This window comes from Drosophila subobscura, chromosome O (assembly GCF_008121235.1).
Source record: "Drosophila subobscura isolate 14011-0131.10 chromosome O, UCBerk_Dsub_1.0, whole genome shotgun sequence".
NCBI lineage: Eukaryota > Metazoa > Arthropoda > Insecta > Diptera > Drosophilidae > Drosophila > Drosophila subobscura.
In genome coordinates, this window is record NC_048533.1 from 20,785,992 (window position 1) to 20,805,933 (window position 19,942).

At 50.2% G+C, this 19,942-nt stretch overlaps 1 protein-coding gene across 1 annotated transcript in view; it reads left to right on the forward strand.

Moving 5' to 3' along the window:
* Positions 1 to 19,942, forward strand: part of LOC117896279 (dynein heavy chain 10, axonemal) — a 31,931-nt gene that overhangs the window by 9,510 nt on the left and 2,479 nt on the right. Inside the window, exons 16-42 of the mRNA XM_034804482.1 lie at positions 61 to 352; positions 410 to 568; positions 1,498 to 1,650; positions 2,056 to 2,274; positions 2,337 to 2,471; positions 3,583 to 4,004; positions 4,068 to 4,263; positions 5,230 to 5,463; positions 5,912 to 6,017; positions 6,316 to 6,436; positions 6,758 to 7,502; positions 7,559 to 8,086; positions 8,672 to 8,830; positions 9,216 to 9,326; positions 9,743 to 10,576; positions 10,666 to 10,758; positions 10,830 to 10,990; positions 11,045 to 11,369; positions 12,478 to 12,666; positions 12,733 to 13,529; positions 13,582 to 13,946; positions 14,006 to 16,311; positions 16,779 to 16,850; positions 17,464 to 17,929; positions 17,991 to 18,133; positions 18,372 to 18,702; positions 18,759 to 18,890. Coding sequence (XP_034660373.1) covers positions 61 to 352; positions 410 to 568; positions 1,498 to 1,650; positions 2,056 to 2,274; positions 2,337 to 2,471; positions 3,583 to 4,004; positions 4,068 to 4,263; positions 5,230 to 5,463; positions 5,912 to 6,017; positions 6,316 to 6,436; positions 6,758 to 7,502; positions 7,559 to 8,086; positions 8,672 to 8,830; positions 9,216 to 9,326; positions 9,743 to 10,576; positions 10,666 to 10,758; positions 10,830 to 10,990; positions 11,045 to 11,369; positions 12,478 to 12,666; positions 12,733 to 13,529; positions 13,582 to 13,946; positions 14,006 to 16,311; positions 16,779 to 16,850; positions 17,464 to 17,929; positions 17,991 to 18,133; positions 18,372 to 18,702; positions 18,759 to 18,890 — 9,794 coding nt within the window. The remainder of the gene's footprint in view (positions 1 to 60; positions 353 to 409; positions 569 to 1,497; positions 1,651 to 2,055; positions 2,275 to 2,336; positions 2,472 to 3,582; positions 4,005 to 4,067; positions 4,264 to 5,229; positions 5,464 to 5,911; positions 6,018 to 6,315; positions 6,437 to 6,757; positions 7,503 to 7,558; positions 8,087 to 8,671; positions 8,831 to 9,215; positions 9,327 to 9,742; positions 10,577 to 10,665; positions 10,759 to 10,829; positions 10,991 to 11,044; positions 11,370 to 12,477; positions 12,667 to 12,732; positions 13,530 to 13,581; positions 13,947 to 14,005; positions 16,312 to 16,778; positions 16,851 to 17,463; positions 17,930 to 17,990; positions 18,134 to 18,371; positions 18,703 to 18,758; positions 18,891 to 19,942) is intronic.

Sequence of the window (19,942 nt, forward strand, 5' to 3'; positions counted from 1 at the left end):
CAGAATATCCTTGCAGAGTGTGTTCAATGTCTCTGGGTCTCTGTTTTTTGTCTTTCAAAGATTCCGCAAGTACTTCAATCTGTGGGCCTACGAGAAGAGCTTCATCTGCCAGAAGTTTGTGCAGCGCCAAGTGACGCTTATTGAAATCGATGAGAAATTTACATTTTACTCGGCCATTGTCGAAACGATGGCCAGCATGCGCAAGCATCACGACGTGAAGTGTGTGCGCATAAATTTGCAGCCATTGCTCGAGAGCATCACGCAGCATGCACAGGAATGGTGCACCATACTGGGCGAGGAGCTATTGCTTCATGTCAACGAGAGCATGAGGGCAATGCGAAGCGAAATCAAAGTGAGTACAGCCAGGGCCAGGCCAAGTCAATGCCTTACTCACTCACTCTCCTTGCAGACTCTCAGCATGAACCTCAACAAGACCACACGCGAGCTGGAGGACTTTAAGCTGGTCATGCAAACAATTGCCACAATTCAGTCGACGACGCTGACCAATGAGCAGAAGATACACGAAATGCAGGAGACCTTCACCGTTCTCAGCGAGCATAAAATTATGGTAAGAAATTCTGCCAGTAGATCCCAATCACAGCCAATGCCCGAAAACCAGATTGAAACCGAATTTCAATTGCATATTTAGCCAGCTACTGATTGTCATTCCACCATCCCAGCCAGCCAGCTCTAAGCCCAATCCCTCTAATAGCTCCACATCCACTCATCCCCTTCGGTGCTTTAATGAAAGTTGCTTAAGTTTGCCAACCATGGTGCTTATTTGTGTATTCAAATGAGCAGTTTTACAGTGAAAATCCCCACCCATAAAATACCCGCCATCCCGTAGTCACGGACTCTGACTGCGGACTGGCGACTGTTTCTATTTCTGTTTACATATGCATATTTGGCGCTGTGCTGTGCTGGACCATTTGGAAATGGCTTTCCGTTTTCGGTGGTTACATAAATGCAGCAGCAGAGGACAGAGCGATAGAGTCCCCAGATTAGGAGCACAACCAACCAATGAGCCAACGAGCCATCTCCGGTCGCCTGTGCGTTTCTCTGTACTCTGCTCCTCTGTACTCTGTACTGTATGCCATTTTTTGGGATTCCGTTTCGTTTCGTTCATTTATTGATGGCATTTCGTTGCGGCGGCGACGTCGCTTAGCTTTTGGCCAGACAAAACGGAATTAACTTGCATTTTATATAAATTAATGAATGAATGCGCACACACACACACACACACACACACTGCAGTGCACCGCAACAGACGCAGACACATTGAATGGCAGTGCAATCCGCTGTAAAGGCCAAATGAAAATTTATGCGCTGGCGGCCCTGAAAGCTATGCTATAGTTTTTTCTCCACTTTCCTTTTGGGGTTTCTGCGGCGGGTGGATGCTCGTTAGTGAATTTCGTGGGCACTTTTCATGATTATTATTTGCACTCAGCAATAATTGAAGGACACTGCTTAATTTTCATGTGCGTTTTCCACTTGCAGTTCCCCTACGAGGACATGCTGATGGCCCACCACCTGGAGAAGCGCTGGAAGCGACTGTTCCTCTCGGCCCTGTATCGCTCGGAGAAGCTGCAACCAATTAAACAAAAGTTCGCCGATATGACTTCCGTTGAAATTGACGTTTTCTGCGATGATGTAAGTTACGGCTGTGCGGCGGAAAAGGAAGTCCTTTGGGGCGCTTGCAAATGGGATTAGAAGCGGTGGCGGTTGCCGACTGCGGCTGCTGTCGACTTTGCATTTCCGCTATTTGGTTCCGTTTCTTTCTTTCTCGTTTCTGTTTTGTTTCCTTGTCCCCTGCCCTGCCTTGCCCTATTATTATTTCCTTTCAATGGCATTTTAATTGGATTTTTCCGCGCGCTCAACCATTATTGTCAATTGTCGACTGCGACAGCGGCAGCGGCGGACGTCAGCGCTAAAATGAATTAACTTGAAGTGTTTATCATTTGAATTGAGGCGCAAGCAAAGCCCAAGGATAGTCGCCCAACATTTATCCTTTGTAAGTTTTGTGCTGCAGCTAACCTGCGTTTCCCCCATTGACAGCTGGACGAGTTCATCAAGGACTGGGACGAGAATGGCCCGGGCTCTGTGGGCGGCGAGCTGGAGCGCGGCGTGCGCCTCATGGATCCCTATGGCCAGAAGATAAACGAGCGCGAGCTGCGTCGCCAGGAGCTGGCCAATGCGGAGCGGCTCTTCGACATGCCCATGGTGGACTATCATGAATTTGGACGCGTGCAAACGGAGTACGAGGGACTGCAGCAGGTCGGCGACATAAAGGAGTGCCCTCTCTGCCATTTCTCATCATTCTTTCTCTTCCTTTTCAGATCTACAAACTCTACAGATCGCAGAAGGGCGCACGCGAGATCTGGGGCAAGACGCTGTGGGCCGACTTGGATCCCAATGTGCTGACCGAGGGCGTTGAGAGCTATCTGAAAGAATTCCGGAAATTGCCCAAGCCGGTAAGCAACTGCGGGTGGTGGCCCCTGAGGCCCGATGGGCGGATGGGCGGGTAAAACTTTGCCAATTAAACAAAGTTTTTGGCCTGCTTGGATTTTCATAAAATTACAGACGCCTCCAGAACAACAAAAATACTTTTGAACTGTGAACTGAGCTCCTCCCACATCGCTCTCACTTGCTCTGTCTCCGAATGGAGAGCTGCTGCTGGGTACCAACCGCTTCGAGCAGCTTCACTGCAGCAGCTCTGGTCACCTGCAACTCCCCGCCTCGCAGCGACACAATTTTGCACCTAAACTGATTATGACAAATTGATTTATTTACTTCACTAACAAGTTTTTGAGGAATTTCAGCAGTCCCAGACCCGCTCCAGCCCTCAAAAAAGTTTTGTGTGCAGCCAGAAAAGTTTGCTGCTCGCCGTGTCTCCTGCTCCAGTGGGGGCTTCGGTGGGGCGAAATCGCTTGCGAAGTAGATTAGTATGGCAAATATTTCATTAGTCTGTTGGGATTAATATAAATAGCCAGGCAGGGCCAGCGTGTGGCGTGTGGCGTGTGTGTGCACAAATTTGAATATAATCATTGGACATGCACATATTTTAATGCACAGTTTTATCGCGCATAATTTGGGCTGACAGGCACGGCGCGGACTGGCACAGAACTGCCAAAGGGCTCTACATAATCAGGCGTTCTAAAATGTAAATCAATTTGTTCAATATTGGAAATAATTAAAATGCCAGCCCCCAGGGGGGGGGGGTCTAGTGGTTGTGTCCTGTGTGCTGTGTCCTTTTGCACGACTTGTTGACAGTCCCAGTGCGCGAGCTGCCATTGGATTTATGTCCTCGCCAGGGCCAGTGCTATGAATTTTGCATGTGCAAACAAACAGACAGCAACTGTGTGCAAACAGAATGCGCTTTTGGGCTAACAACAGCAGCAGCAGCAACAACAGCAACAAGCAGGAGCCCCATGGTGGGAGAAACCAAAAACCACTGGGCCACAGGACGCGCGTTCGTCATAATTCAATGCGGAGCAAACCACAGGCGTGGCTGCCACCGCCACACTATTGTTTCAACTGATTTGGCATTGCAGCTAACTAACCATGGCTCTCCCCTTTCTATAGATACGCCAGCAGCCGGTGGGCGCGCAACTGGAGCTGCACATGAAGCAGTTCAAGGGCACTGTGCCATTGATGGTCAGCCTCAAACATGAGGCACTGCGCGAGCGCCACTGGCTGCAGCTGATGGAGAAGACGGGCCAGTACTTCGACATGTCGCCGGCGCGCTTCACGCTGGAGAATATGTTCGCCATGCAGCTGCACAAGTACCAGGAAATCGCGGAGCAAATCCTCACCAATGCCATCAAGGAGCTGCAGATTGAGCGCGGGGTGCGCGCCGTCGAGGAGACCTGGGCCGTGATGGCTTTCAAGGTACTCAGACACTACAAGGGCCTGGACGATCGTGGCTGGGTGCTGGGCCCCGTGGATGAGATTAGCCAAATGCTGGAGGACAATGGCATGAATCTACAGTCCATGGGCGCGAGTCAGTGAGTCACAGAAAAAGTTACGACAAAATGTACACAAAGCTGAAACACATTTCTATGCCTTAGATTCATTGGACCGTTTTTGGAGACGGTTAACAAGTGGGAACGCACTTTAGCCATGGTCTCGGAGATCATCGACGAGTGGCTGGTGGTGCAGCGCAAGTGGCTGTATCTCGAGGGCATATTCATTGGCGGCGACATACGCACACAGCTGCCGGAGGAGGCCAAGAAATTTGATGACATTGACAAGTCCTATCGAAGGGTAAGAGAGTCCTTCTTGTGTGTGTTTGCTTGTTCTGGTTATTTGCTTATTGGTTTATTTGGCAGAGTCTCTGTGTGCGGGGGCATACTTAGTATCTGCTACAATTTATTTGAGTTGATTTAATGTGTGCCGACAATATGGCGACTCCTTACTTAACGGTAAACATAATACGCATGCAAACGACTACACAGAAGCACACACACATACAGGCAGCCGAGTCCTTGTGTCTACACATGCCAAAGCACTTTCACCTACCCACTCACTGGTGCCTACAACTGCTTCATTTGCCACTGCCTACAGACCCTACATTCTAGCTACTAGCTACAGCCAATACCAATACCAACAGCCATGAAATAAGCTTGTGTGTGAGCCATATATGTACATATGTATGTGTGCTGGCTGGTTGGTTGGTTGCTTAGTTGTGTGTTTGTGTTTGTGTTTGGCGCTTAACTTCACTTAACCTTGCCAGCCGCCACTTGTTCTCCCTCTTCTCGGCTTGCTTTACGTTTCATTTGTAACATTTGCCGCCATATTTAATGCCATTTGTGAAATGATTTATTATTTTGATTTGCACTCGACATATTCGTGTTCGGTTTTATGCACTCACCAAGCAGATACACTCTGAAGAATGGGGATAGAATGGGAGCACATTTAAGGCAGTTGTTAAGGCAAAACATAAGCACAAAACAATCATTCAAATAGACACAGTTTGAGCGCACATTTAATGCAGTTTTTAAGCCAAGAAAGTAGCAGATTTTCCCCTTATTCCCAGCCACATTTTACACCCTTAAAAAGAGCATCTTATAGCCTGCTCTTGCTTACTTCCTGCTTTTACCCGTAATATGTTTGATTGTATTTCGGTTATTCGCTCGTTGCCCGACTCATTGCCTTTCACAATAATTTACTGCCCGAACTGGCGTTGCCATCGGTCGCTGCTCTCCCTTGACTTCCTCTCTTCCATTGCAGATCATGGTCGATTGTGCCAAGAATCCGTTAGTGGTGCCATTCTGCACAATACCCGGACGCTTAGTGGATATACAAGGTTTGGGCATTGGCTTGGAAAAATGTCAGAAGTCGTTAAACGAATATTTGGACTCGAAGCGTCGCATTTTTCCGCGCTTCTATTTCATATCCACCGATGAGCTGCTCTCCATTTTGGGCAGCAGTGAGCCATCTGCAGTGCAGAACCACATCATTAAGGTGAGGAGAACACACAGGAATGGGGGGCGGCGTCTCTCTGCTATGAAGTGGGGGTTTGGCTTTCTGGCTTTCTGGTGACAACAACAGATTTGCCAAACTGCCAGTGACATTATTTTTATGTACGACTGGGCGTGTGAGGGCATGTACAGAGTCAGAGCCCAGAGTCTTGCCATAAAAGTTAATGTCACTGTTTATTCGTTCTGGCCAATGTCCATGGCGGAAATTACGCCAATTTCTGCAACACATGCACATGGCAACGAGCACCCAGAGTCGAGTCGATTCGAGTGTTCCGCAGTTCCCCAGAAAAATCACCCACTTCCAGCCAGACGTCCCCTTGAGCCGTGGTAAATTTTTATGAATTTATTTGGCTTATAAATAAAAAGTATTTTTCTGTGTCGTTGCTCTGCATTGATTTTGTAATTTTCATTCTGTGCCCTTCCCCCCTCAGATGTACGACAATATCAAGTCACTGCGGCTGGTCAAGGAGGGCAGCCTGACGCTGGTCACCGCCATGATATCCAGCGAGGGCGAGGTCATGGAGTTTCGTCATGTTGGTAGGTTACCAAACACCGTGCAGCTCTACGCACTGATTGCCAATTTTAAAATTGAACTTTTTTATGGCATTATTGTCTGGCAGCAGCGACTGGCCAATTTCGTTTAATTAATTTGAAGGCAGTGCCACAGTCCGCAGTCCGCAGTCCGCAGTCCTCACAGTTGGCATCAGCATGGGCTCGCAGATGATTGCTTCTGTTCTGCGCTGTTCTGTGAAATTTTTATCGATGTTGTATACACACTTATTGATATTGGCAACTGGGGTTTTATTTATGCGGTTATTGTTTTTTGTGCTTTCAGCCCGAGCCCAGGGTCGTGTCGAATACTGGATGAACGATGTGCTCGATGAAATGCGTCGCTCGAATCGCTTCATAAGCAAGACGGCCATCTACGACTTTGGCACAGATCTGGAAATTGCAAGGTAAGTGAGAGACAGAGAGAGAGCGAGAGAGAGAGCGAAGCATAAAACATATTTTATGCCTGCCTGCCACACATCCTTCCTCTTGCGGCAACAATAAGTGAGACAAACAGACAGCGAGACAGTCAGCGACTTCAGCAGCCAATTCCTTTTATGGCCCAGGGATTTACTTCCCCCCCTCTTGGACTGTATAATTTTGTCATTTCGCGCGATTTATTATTTTGTTTAAGCCGCGGACTGTCCGTGTCTGAGCATATTTATTGGCCAATTGTATTAAATTGACAGTCATTGGGGCTCCCTCACACTCTCTTCGATTTTCTATAGACCCGAGTGGCTAATGAACTACCAGGGCATGGTGGGCCTGGCCGCCAGTCAAGTCTGGTGGACCGCCGAGGTGGAGGAGGCCTTCGATCAGGCCCAGAATCATGGCAACATGCGTGCCATGAAGGATTTCCTCAGCAAAAACAATCACCAAATCGAGGAACTTGTGCTCAAAGTGCGCTCCAATCTCTCGCGCAACGATCGCTTGAAGTTCAAGGCTCAGTGCACCGTGGATGTGCATGCCAGGGACATCATTGACAGCTTCGTGCGCGACAATGTGCTGGATGCCAGCGAGTTCAGTTGGGAGAGTCAGCTGCGCTTCTATTGGGTCAAGTTCTACGACAATTTGCACGTCTTCCAGTGCTCCGGCAGCTTCGACTATGGCTACGAGTACATGGGTCTCAATGGACGCCTGGTGATTACCCCGCTGACAGATCGCATTTATCTGACCATCACCCAGGCGCTGCTCATGAATTTGGGCGGTGCGCCTGCGGGTCCAGCGGGCACGGGCAAAACGGAGACAGTCAAGGATCTGGCCAAGGCCATGGGTCTGCTCTGTGTGGTCACAAATTGCGGCGAGGGCATGGACTATCGCGCTGTGGGCACCATACTCTCGGGCCTGGTCCAATGTGGCGCCTGGGGCTGCTTTGATGAGTTCAATCGGATAGACATCTCCGTGCTGAGTGTCATATCCACGCAGCTGCAGACCATAAGGAATGGTTTGATACGCAAATTGGAACGTTTTGTGGTGAGTGGAGGAGAGAGACTTTACTCTACACAGATTAACCTTTGACTTTCCTCCAGTTTGAAGGCGTTGAAATCAAACTCGATCCCAAGTGCGGCGTTTTTGTCACCATGAATCCGGGCTACGCGGGCCGCACAGAGCTGCCCGAGTCCGTGAAGGCGCTGTTCCGTCCGGTGACGTGCATCAAGCCGGACTTGGAGCTCATTTGCTTGATCTCGCTCTTCTCCGATGGCTTCCTCACCGCCAAGGTGCTGGCCAAGAAGATGACGGTGCTGTATGCCCTGGCGCAGGAGCAGCTCTCGAAGCAGTGCCACTACGACTGGGGTCTGCGCTCGCTCAACTCTGTGCTGCGCATGGCTGGGGTGATGAAGCGCCAGTCGGAGGATCTGCCCGAGGCTGTGGTGCTGATGCGTGTGCTGCGAGACATGAACTATCCAAAGTTCATATTTGAGGATGTGCCGCTGTTCCTGGGACTCATCAAGGACCTGTTTCCGGGCATCGACTGTCCGCGCGTTGGCTATCCGGACTTCAATTCCGCCGTGCGTCATGTTCTGGTCAACGATGGCTACATTCTGCTGCCCGATCAGGTGCGTTCTTGGGTTTCTGCCCTGTCATTACATTGTTGACAGTAAACACAAAACGGGAGACTGGAGAGACTGCCTGCTGGAGGATGGTCTTTTCCTTTTCCTCGTACATGACAGTGTCCTCGTCAGTGTGTGTGTGTCCTGCTGCCTGCCTGCCTGGCACTTTGACACTTTGTAAATTGCGCCATGTCGCATAATCGCAAATGAAGGAAATGTTACAAAGCATTTTGCAGGACAGAGCAAGGGCGAGACGAAAGCCCACATCCAATTTCAACTTTGCTGCAGCTCTCCAGCGCTCTCCTCTGCGCTCCTTCCTTTTCTTGCTGCTGCTGCTGCCTGACAATTTTCACTAATACAATTTTCCATTTCTTCCCACACTCTCAACTCCAACTCCGTCTCCTACTCGGGGTTTTTGTGCCACTTTCATCAAACAAAATGTTGCACAAATGTCGCCGCCCTGTGCCGGATATGGACAACTGCCTGGACACGGTGATGTCGTGATGCCTGGTACCTGTGTGTCCCACCCCCGGCAACATCATTTATGACAACTAAATCCCAACAACGGCCACGCCTTTGGCTCCTCCGCAGGAGGACAAAGTGGTGCAAATGTACGAGACCATGATGACCCGGCACTCGACCATGATTGTGGGCCCAACAGGTGGCGGCAAAACTGTCGTCATAAATGCTCTGGTCAAAGCGCAAACCCACATGGGCCTGCCCACCAAGTGCATTGTGCTTAACCCGAAGGTAAGTGTGGGGACACTCACACAAATTGCACGACCACGGGCCGGGCCCTGCTGTTGCTGCTGCTGCTTGGCTCTTACTTTCTTTTTTTTTGGGTTCGTTTTCTTGTCTGCTTTTATGACCATCCGGGGGGTATGGTTTTCTGTGCACATTCCCCTTTGTTTTACGTACTTTGCTTTGTGTTCATTCTGCACTTAAGTGCTTGTGAAATTGTTCAATTGAATGTGCTATAATTAGTTGGATTGGGACTACACTTATGCATGGAGATATGTGCCTTGGATAAGTGCCTCTACCAACCTCTCTTTGGGCTGCAAATAAATCAAATATTTTTCTTTTTCTTGCTCAAGTTTTTCCCTTTTAATACTTACTTTTCCTTGATTCCCCACAGGCCTGTTCGGTTATTGAATTATACGGCTATTTGGATATGGAAACGAGAGATTGGATTGATGGATTGTTTTCAAATGTATTCCGTGAAATGAATAAGCCCATCGAGCGTGAGGTATGTATGCGAGAAGGGAGTCACACAGCCACTGCCAGACAGAGTGGCATCGTCGTCGTCGTTCCCAGGTGGAATTGAAGTGCAGCATCAGCATCGCACAGCGCTCAATGTCAGTGCAGATTCGTGGCTAAGGGCTTGAGGTTAGATGGCACTCGATGCGCGGTGTGTGTGTGTGTGCAGAGTGCATCATTCATGCGGAAATCGCGTTCATACAGTAATAAGCCGCGATTGCATAACCGCCGCCAGTCCCGGCGTCTGCTATCTGCAGAGTAATCTTTCGCTTGGCAAATGGAAATGGGAACGACACCCAGTGACAGGCATTGTATAACACACTTAGGCTAATGCAACACCCAACAGCAACCAGCCACCATCTACCATCCTCCATCTAATATCCAACTTGCAAACCTTTCAAACAGGAGCGACGCTATGCCTGCTTCGATGGCGATGTCGATGCACTGTGGATCGAGAACATGAACTCCGTGATGGATGACAACAAGCTGCTGACACTGGCGAACGGCGAGCGCATTCGCCTCGAGAACTACTGTGCGCTGCTCTTCGAGGTGGGCAACCTGTCGTACGCCTCACCCGCCACAGTGTCCCGCGCCGGCATGGTCTATGTGGATCCCAAGAATCTGCGCTACAACCCGTACTGGCAGCGTTGGGTGCTCACGCGACCAGAGCCGCAGCGCGAGCTGCTCGATGATTTCTTCGAGAAGATCATAGTCCAGGCCATAGCTTTCATTCTGGAGGGCATCGATGGCACCACCCAAGGCAATCCGCTGAAGCTGGTCATACTGCAAACGGACCTAAATATGGTCACACAATTCTGCAACATTTACGACGCCCTGCTGCCCGTTTACGGGCCGTCGGACAACAAGAACTACGATGAGCCCGTGCTGCAGGTGTACAACGTGGACACCTTGGAGTGCTGCTTCCTGCAGGGCGTCTACGGCTCCATGGGTGCCTGTCTGCTGGAGAGGCATCAAATCGTGTTTGACGAGTTCATGAAGCGCATTTCAGGCTTTCCCCTGTTCCAGGACACGCCGGAAAACCCGGCCAGCGGCGGACAGTTCCCGCAGAGCAAGCCAACACTCTATGATTACTTCTGGGACAGGCACGAGAACTGCTGGAAGGCGTGGGAGTGGATTGTGCGCCCCTACACACACGACGCGACGGTGAAGTTTAGCGAGATTCTGGTGCCCACAGTGGATAACACGCGCACCAATCGCCTGCTGGCACTCATGAGTGAGGTAGGCGCTGGGTCCGTGAAAAGCCATTAATGTGGCTTTGACTCTCTCTCAGCTCAATAATGTTTGTTTGTATCTCTCTTTTGCGACAGATCAAACGACCTGTGCTGCTCGTCGGCGAGGCGGGCACATCAAAGACGGCCACCATCATGCAATATTTGCGCAATCTCAATTCGAATGTCAACGTAATTGAAAAATCGCTCGCACACAAACCTCTCGTCAAATGCCGCGCTAACCCTCCTCCGTGTCCTTTCAGATCATACTCAATATTAATTTCTCATCGAGAACCTCGTCGCTGGATGTGCAGCGCACATTGGAGGCGGCCGTCGAGAAACGCACCAAGGATACGTATGGCCCACCGATGGGCAAGAAAATTGCCTGCTTTATTGATGACATGAACATGCCGCAGGTGGATGAGTGAGTAAAGAAATACTTCGAGTCGCTTCCGCCTCTCATCTTTCCTCCTTCCAGCTATGGCACCCAGCAGCCTATTGCCTTGCTGAAGCTGTTCTTTGAGCGCGGCGGCATGTATGACCGCGACAAGGATCTGAATTGGAAGAAATTTAAGGACATGACATTCTATGCGGCCATGGGCACAGCTGGCGGTGGCCGCAACGAGGTCGATCCACGCTTCATCAGCATGTTCTCCACCTACAACATTGTCTTTCCCAACGATGAGTCGCTCGTGCAGATTTACTCATCCATTTTCAAGGGACATTTGCAGTTCATCAAGTTCCCCGAACGCTTCATGACAATTGCCGACATAATTGTTGTCATGACACTCAAGTTATTCAAGGTAAGAGAGAGATATTCATACATATATTTCGTGACACTTTGACTGCCATTCAGTTTGAGATTTTATGCAGAATTTCTTTAAAGCCTCTCTCTGCACAAATTTCTATGAAATTCGATTTACATATGCAAATAACGACAATTTTTCATAATCTGCTTTGCTGCTAGAAACCCATTCCCCATCACTCCTCACTCTCCACTCTTTTGCTACACAATGGAAATGGAAATTATTCAATGGTCTGTAATGCACTGCGACGAGCTGTGAGGCGGCGTGGCATCATCCTCTTTGCTAGTCCTCTCCATCGCTCTCTACTTGTTCTCTCAATCTCCCAGTTGCTCCATTGCTTTTTCGAGTGCAACTCAGGGCCGTGGCTGGTCGGCTGCCTAGTTGACTGTGTCCCTCAGCCCCTCTATGTGCCTGTGTGTTTGCCTGCGCTATCCCTTTGGCCGCTGCAAAATTTGATTATGTTCAAGTATTGAACTGTAGCTGGCCCTTTTTTTTGGGGGGGGCAGCATTAGTTTATGGTCCTTTTAACAATTGTTGACACTAAAATATTATCGCATTTCATTGCGTGCAGATAAAAATGCATTTTGTCGCCACAATTGCCACAAGAAGCAAGCACCAAAAAAATATAAATGGAAAAAGAAAATGATTTACGCACACCTGCAGCGCAAACCCCAAGCCCAAGCCCAGTTCTTCCTGCCAGTCCTTGCTCTGAGCTGCTGCCTTCCTCCTAGTTCGTATGTCTTCTTTACACACTCGACGGTGCCCTCGCCGGGCATTATTAATGCGCCACGAAATGGAGTGAAATGAATTATTTGAATAGAATTGCCGTTACTCAGAGGCAGTGCTCCTCCTGCTGCTCCTCTGACTGCAACTCGATAATGGCTGTAAATTCAGCAACTTGGCAATGTAGCCCGAGGGCGTGTAGGAAGAACCATTTTGCATGCATATTGCTGCCCGAGATAAAATTGATTTGTGTAACTGCAGCATCCTCCACCCTCCTAGCTACTCCTCGTTGTCTGGTCTCCATTGTGTGCGCAGTGGCCTGCTGCTGCTGCCTAATGCTAATTGCTGCCTTTGGGCGCCTTCCTTTCTCTCCCACACACAGCTGGTAATTGTGGATCTGCCGCCAACGCCCTCAAAGTTCCATTACATCTTCAATCTGAAGGATTTGTCACGCATCTTTGCCGGCCTGCTGCTGATCGAGCCGACGTGCTTCAAGAATCTGCGAGAATTCATTAGGGTCTGGCGCAATGAGTTTACGCGCATCATTTGCGATCGTTTGATTGCGGATGCGGTAAGTGAAATTGTAACCATAAAACATTCCAGATAGACTCAAGTAATTCCCCTCTCTCCTACCCAGGACATCAATGGCGTACGCCGCAATCTGGCCCTCGAAGTCGGGGAACGTTTTCCGCCCGAGTTTGAGGAGCAAAATGGTTGGATTGATGTCAACACCGCCGAGGCGGAGGCACAGGCGCGACTGCTGTATGAGGCCTATGCGGATGATGCTGCTGCCCTGGCCGAGGAGGAGGGCGAAGAGGAGCAGGAGGTGGAAGAGGGACCGCAGGTGATAATGTCCCTCAAGGATTATGTGCTGCGCGATCCCATACTCTTTGGCGATTTCCGCAACTTCACCAACGAAGCGGAGGCGCGTTTGTACGAGGATCTGCTGGACTATGACTCCGTTTGGTCGCTCTTCATCGAGATCCTCGAGGAGTACTGCGATCGCAAGCAAAAGATGACTCTGGTGCTGTTTGAGGATTGTGTGGAGCATCTGACCCGCGTGCATCGCACGCTGCGCATGAATCGCGGCCACGTGCTGCTCATCGGAGTCGGTGGCTGTGGCAAGAAGTGCATCACCCGCCTGGCCGCCTTTGCCGCGGAGTGTGAGGTCTTTGAGATTACCATTTCGCGTGGCTACAATGAGGCGGCGTTCCGGGAGGATCTCAAGGTGCTCTATACGTTGGCGGGTGTCAAGCGCAAGAAGGTTGTCTTCCTGTTCACCGCAGCCCAAGTGGCGGAGGAGGGTTTCCTCGAGCTGATCAACAATATACTGACCGTGGGCCAGGTGCCAGCGCTGTTTGCCGACGAGGACAAGGACACAATTGTCAACCAAGTGCGCAAGTTCGCGGAGGAAGAGGGACTCTCGGCATCCAAGTGAGTGGCAGACAGACACAGCATTTCCCCTTACTCACATTCCTCTTTATAGAGACTCCGTTTGGTCCTACTTCCTGCGCACCTGTGCGGAAAACCTTCACGTTGTGCTGTGCATGTCGCCGGCAGGTGAGGCGCTGCGCAATCGTTGCCGCAATTTCCCCGGTCTGATTGGCAGCACCTACATCGATTGGGTGTTCCCCTGGCCCAAGCAGGCGCTCTACGCGGTGGCGCGACTCTTTCTCACGGAGCACGCCATGATACCAGCGGCACACAGGGACAATATCATTGAGCATGTGGTGCATGTGCACACCACCATACAAGAGTACTCGAAGGACTATCAAACGAAGCTGCGACGCAATAACTTTGTGACGCCCAAGCACTATTTGGATTACATCAACACCTACCTGGGGCTGTTGGGTAAGCGCTGGATAAGCACTTTGAAGCAGTTTATAATCCTAATCCCCAACTCTTTGCAGAGGAAAAACATCTCTTCATCACGCAGCAACGTCAACGCCTGGGCGAGGGCATCAAGAAGATTGAGGAGGCCTCGCTGCAGATCGACGAGCTGCGCATTATTGTCACGGAGCAAAAGAAGAACGTAGCTGTTGCCGCGGAGGAGTGCGAGTCCATGCTGGTCACCATTGAGGCGTCCACAGTGAAGGCAAACACCAAGAAGGCCGAAGCCTCAGAGAAGTCTGTGGAGGTGGAGATCAAAGGCAAGCAGATTGCCGTAGAGAAAGAGGAAGCCGAGGAGATCCTAGCCGATGCCATGCCCGCCCTGGAGGAGGCCAGACGTGCGCTCTCCGAGCTGGAGAAAGCGCAAATCACGGAGATTCGTTCGTTTGCCACGCCCCCAGCTGCCGTGCAGGTGGTGTGCGAGTGTGTGGCGATACTCAAGGGCATCAAGGAGATTAGCTGGAAGTCGGCCAAGGGCATGATGAGTGACGTGAACTTCCTCAAGGGTCTGATGGAGATGGATTGCGAGGCGCTCACCCAGAAACAAATCACAGCCTGCCGCAATCACATGAAGACACAGAACCTCGATGACATGGGCAAGATATCCATAGCCGGCGCGGGTTTGCTGAAGTTCGTGAAGGCCGTCCTGGGCTTCTTTGAGGTTTATCGCGAGGTGAAGCCCAAGAAGGAGCGCGTTGACTTCCTCGTGGAGGAGCAGGAGGTGCAGATCAAGCTGCTGAATCACCTAAATGCAGAGATCACAAAGTTGGAGGACAAACTGGCGGCACTCAACGAGAACTATGCCATATCCATGAAGCAAATGAAGGCCTTGACCGAGATGATGCAGCAGGCAGAGCGGCGGTTGATCGCTTCCGATAAGCTCATCAGCGGCTTGTCCTCGGAGCTCATACGGTGGAGTGCAGAAATGGCCAGCTTGGGCCAGCAGCTGATTGACAGTGTGGGCGTGTGCCTCATTAGCTCCTCCTTCCTGGCCTACACGGGCGCTTTTACCTGGGAATTCCGCAAGGCAATGGTCTTCGATGACTGGCTGGAGCACATCAGCTCCCTGGGCATACCCGTCATTCACCCCTTCAAGATCGACGCATACCTCAGCACGGACGTGGAGGTGGCACAGTGGACCAGCGAGGGTCTGCCGCCCGATGAGTTGTCCGTGCAGAATGGCATCCTCACGATGCGCGCCTCACGCTTCCCGCTCTGCATCGATCCGCAGCTGCAGGCGCTCCAGTGGATCCGCAAGAAGGAGTTCCGCAATAACCTCAAGGTGCTGTCCTTCAGCGACTTTGATTTCCTCAAGCAGCTGGAAATGGCCATCATGTACGGCCTGCCGGTGCTCTTCGAGGATGTGGATGATTACATTGATCCGGTGATCGATGACATTCTGCAGAAGAACATTCGCGTGCATGCGGGCCGCAAGTTTGTGATGCTCGGCGACAAGGAGGTGGACTGGGATCCCGGTTTCAGACTCTACTTGACCACAAAGTTCTCCAATCCCAAGTTTGATCCCGCGGTGTATGCCAAGGCGCTGGTCATCAATTACACAGTGACGCAGACAGGCCTGGAGGATCAGCTACTCAGCGTCGTTGTGGGCACAGAGCGGCCAGACCTAGAGCAACAGCGAGAGTCGCTCATCGAGCAGACCAGCGAGAACAAGCAGCTGCTGAAGCAGCTGGAGGACTCGCTGCTGCGGGAGCTGGCTACCTCCACCGGCAACATGCTGGACAATGTGGAGCTGGTGGAGACGCTGGAGAACACCAAGAGCAAGGCCAGTCTGGTCATGGAGCAGCTGAAACTGGCAGCCGAAACGGCCGCTGATATTGAGATCCTGCGCAACGGCTATCGACCGACATCGAAGCGTGGAGCAGTGCTCTTCTTTGCCCTCGCGGACATGGCCACCGTGAACAGCATGTACCAGTACGCGCTGGCCGCCTATCTCGATGTTTTTGTCTACTCCCTGCGCAAGGCCGTACCCGATACGGTGCTGAGCAAGCGACTGAATAACATCATCAAGACATTGACCGAGAATGTCTACTCGTACGGCTGCACGGGCATCTTCGAGCGACACAAGCTGCTGTTCTCCTTCCAAATTGCCACCAAGCTGGCCCAACGGGAGGGCATTCTGCTGCAGTCCGAGCTGGATTTCTTCATCAAGGGCAACATTGCGCTGACCAAGAGCGAGCGCAGCAATCCGTGCAAGTGGCTGCCCGAAAAGAGTTGGGAGGATCTGCTCAAGCTATCCTTTGATTTCCCCGATCCATTTGGCTCGCTGCCGGATCACTTTGGACGCTACCTCAACGAGTGGAAGGAGGTAAGTTCGTGCCTTAAATGCCACAAAAATTGCACTTTGCTTACAGCTAAATGCTGCTGCATGTTTTTCCATATTTATTTATCCCTTTCTTTTTTACTCCCTTTTTCTTGTTTGTATTTCTTTTTCGATTTTCTCCTTTGGGGTCTGCATCATCTTCAACGTCAACGTCAACTGCCGTCGACTGGGATGCCCGTTATCAAATTGCTGCTGCTGCTGCTGCTGTTGCTGCTGCTGCTGCTATAAAAATGCCCAACAACAACCTTGGACAACGGATGGACATGGACGTTGGTTTCTGGTTCTGGTTCTGGTTGTGCTTCTGGTTTTGGCTGTGGAACTGCTTCTCCTTCTGATTCTGACTGGCATGTGGCATTCACTGACTTCCGTTTCGTTGCCGACGCTCATTTTGCCTGCACTTATCGCCCATGGACCATCGCCCGTCGCCTGCCTCTGCCCTTGCCCATGCTCAGTGGTACGACTTGGAGAATCCTGAGGAGGTGGCATGTCCGGGCGACTACAACATCAATTGCAATGCATTCCAGGCAAGTGCCAGGGTCGGGTTGGGTTGGGTTCGCTTTGCATGCTTTCAGCTTTCAGCATTTTCGAGTGGTGGTTCTGGTTCGGCTGCTGCTGCTCCTTCTGCGTTGCCATTGAGCGTTATTGGATTTCGTACTTTATGCTCGTTTCTAGTGGATTATTATGTACAAACCATATACACACACACACAGAGACACTTTACTGTGCTCTTCTGGGTTGTGGCGTTTAGTTTTACTCAACTTTCGCAACGTCCTGCAACTTTGGTCGCACATTTTGATCTCAAGTTATTAGCAGCCTGTTTTTGTCAGCCACTGTCTGGCAGGCAGTATCTGGCTGTGCCTGTGTGTGTGCATTACCATATTTTATCAATTTTCCAAGCCATTAGATGAGCGGCAAGTCGCACTTGAAACCAGCGACAGAAGCGCTCTGAAGCGAGCCCAATTTGCACTTGAGTTTTGCTTGGAAAACCGCAGCGACCCGTTGCCAATGGCAACATCAGCATGGGCGCAATCTTGTCTTGGTGATGATGAGCTGTCAGTGCGCAGAGCTCCACTAAGCTCATTCATTGTCATTTTTGTTGTATTATTATGTCTAATGTCTCTTCCCCTCTCCCCTTAGAAACTTCTGTTTTTGCGCTGCTTCCGCGTGGATCGCATTTTCCGCTGCATAAATCAATACATCGTGGACACCATGGATGAGTTCTTCATTATGCCGCCAGTTGTCAGCTTCTCGGCCATTTATGAGCAAACCTCCTGCACCATACCCGTGTGCTTTATCCTCAGTGCCGGCTCGGATCCCACCAGTGATCTGATCAAGCTGGCAGACACCATCATTGGCGTGGCCAACTTTTGTCACATATCCCTCGGCCAGGGACAGGAGAAGGCGGCGCTGAAAATGCTGGACACGGCCGTGCGGCAGGGCCAATGGCTGATGCTGCAGAATGGACATTTGCTCATACGGTTTGTGCGTGAGCTGGAGAAGTATTTGGATCGTATAGACAGTCCGCATCCGGACTTCAGGCTGTGGATAACGACAGATCCATCGCCGGCATTCCCCATTGGCATACTGCAAAAGTCGCTGAAGGGTAAGAGACTTTATCCTCTTGTAGCTATAAGTATTTGATCTCTTTTCTCTCCTTTTTGCAGTTGTCACTGAACCACCCAATGGCTTGAAGCTGAATCTACGCTCCACATACTTTAAAGTGCGGCAGGAGCGCCTCGAGAGCTGCTCGCATCGCGGCTTCCGTCCGCTGGTCTATGTCCTGGCCTTCTTCCATGCTGTCGTCCAAGTAAGTGCAGCCATAGATACTCCCAATTGATGGTCCTGGGGTTGGTCGCAGTTGGTCGCTGCGAGTGTGCTTGTTTATTTATTAATTTCTTAATTTTGAGTAGCTGAAAGCTTTGCCAACTTGCACACAATTGATGGAGCAGCCATTGCACCATCGATTGTGCAGCAAATTGTTATTGAACGGCTGTGACTAGGGGGAAAGGTTCTACAATTCATTTAAACGTTCTTTACTTGCGCAGGAGCGTCGCAAGTACGACAAACTTGGCTGGAACATAGCGTACGACTTCAATGACTCCGACTTTGAGGTCTGCACGGAGATACTGCGCACTTATTTGAGTCGTTGTGCGGACGATAAGATACCCTGGAATAGCTTGAAGTATTTGATTGGAGAGGTCATGTATGGCGGTCGTGTCATCGATGACTTTGATCGTCGCATCACCAACTGCTACATGAGCGAGTACATGGGCGACTTTCTGTTCGATGAGTTCCAGGTCTTCCACTTCTATGAGGACGAGCATGTGGACTACTGCCTGCCCGAGGAGGAGACCATCCTGAAAGAGGACTACATAGGTGAGTGAGGGTATGCCCACAGCCTGCACATATTTAATGCACATTCGATAACGCAGCGCACATCGACAAACTGCCGCTGGTCAACAAGCCGGATGTGTTTGGTTTGCATCCGAACGCGGAAATCGGTTATTATACAATGGCGGCACGCAACATTTGGAACAGTTTGATTGAGCTGCAGCCGCAAACGGGTGAGTGAGGCGCATCTCTGTGTGGGGAATTGATCATTTTTAGCGCGGGGAAAAGTAATGATAATCATGTAATGTAGATACGGCCAGTGCCTGGGCCTGGTAAATGGTTCAATTTGCATGCAACGTGGGCCAATTGTCAGCCGTTTATTACATTTTATCTGCTTGATTGTGGCTCTCTGCTGCTGCCCTCTGAATGCTGAATTTTTAATTTAATTTAATTAATTAGTTGCGGTTTTGCAATTAACTTTATTGCATGCGCCATTATTGCTCCCACACACACACACACACACGCACGACAGCAATGCACACATTAAAAATTAAAATAGATGCAGACAGCGCCCACACATCCCACGACACATTCAGGACATTGCACGTTGGGTCAGCTGGGAGGACACATAACCCTCCACACTCACTTTCATTCGGGTGGCCGCAAATCGCAGCGAATCGAGTTCAAACCTCACCGCACCGACCGCCATCAGAAGCACCAAAAACAAAAACAAAAAACTGCACCCAAAAACGTCACACAAAAGTCGATAATTTTTGCGTTACGTTGCCGGAGCGGAGCGGAGCGGGGCTTAAACGTGTTAAAACCGCCATCAGAGTGCACTCACACCAGCACATGCACCCTCAACTGATGCATATGTATGTGTTTGGCCCCTGTAAATAACTGTATATACAATTTCGAAAAACTCTTTTTTAAATATATTCGCACACACACGAGAAGTGACCAAGTGGAAGCCCAGCGAAGTCAATGCCGGTAAAGTATTTCGCGTCCCCCAGTGCCCCACTCGCATAAGTTCCTTCCACTGCTCCCGAAGTATAAATAAAAATAATAATAATAAGTGCAAATATGTTCACTGATTAAAAATCGAGTGGAACAATTTTATTTGAAGTTCGCGGAGATATGGCCAATGCCAGTTCGGCTGCTGCGAATTTTATGTGAGCTACAAATAATTATGGTGATAATAATATCTTTCAATCTCTTCAAGAAGAGGTCAATTATTCTGCTAATAATATCTCTTACATTTGGCAACCCATTTCAATCTCTTAAA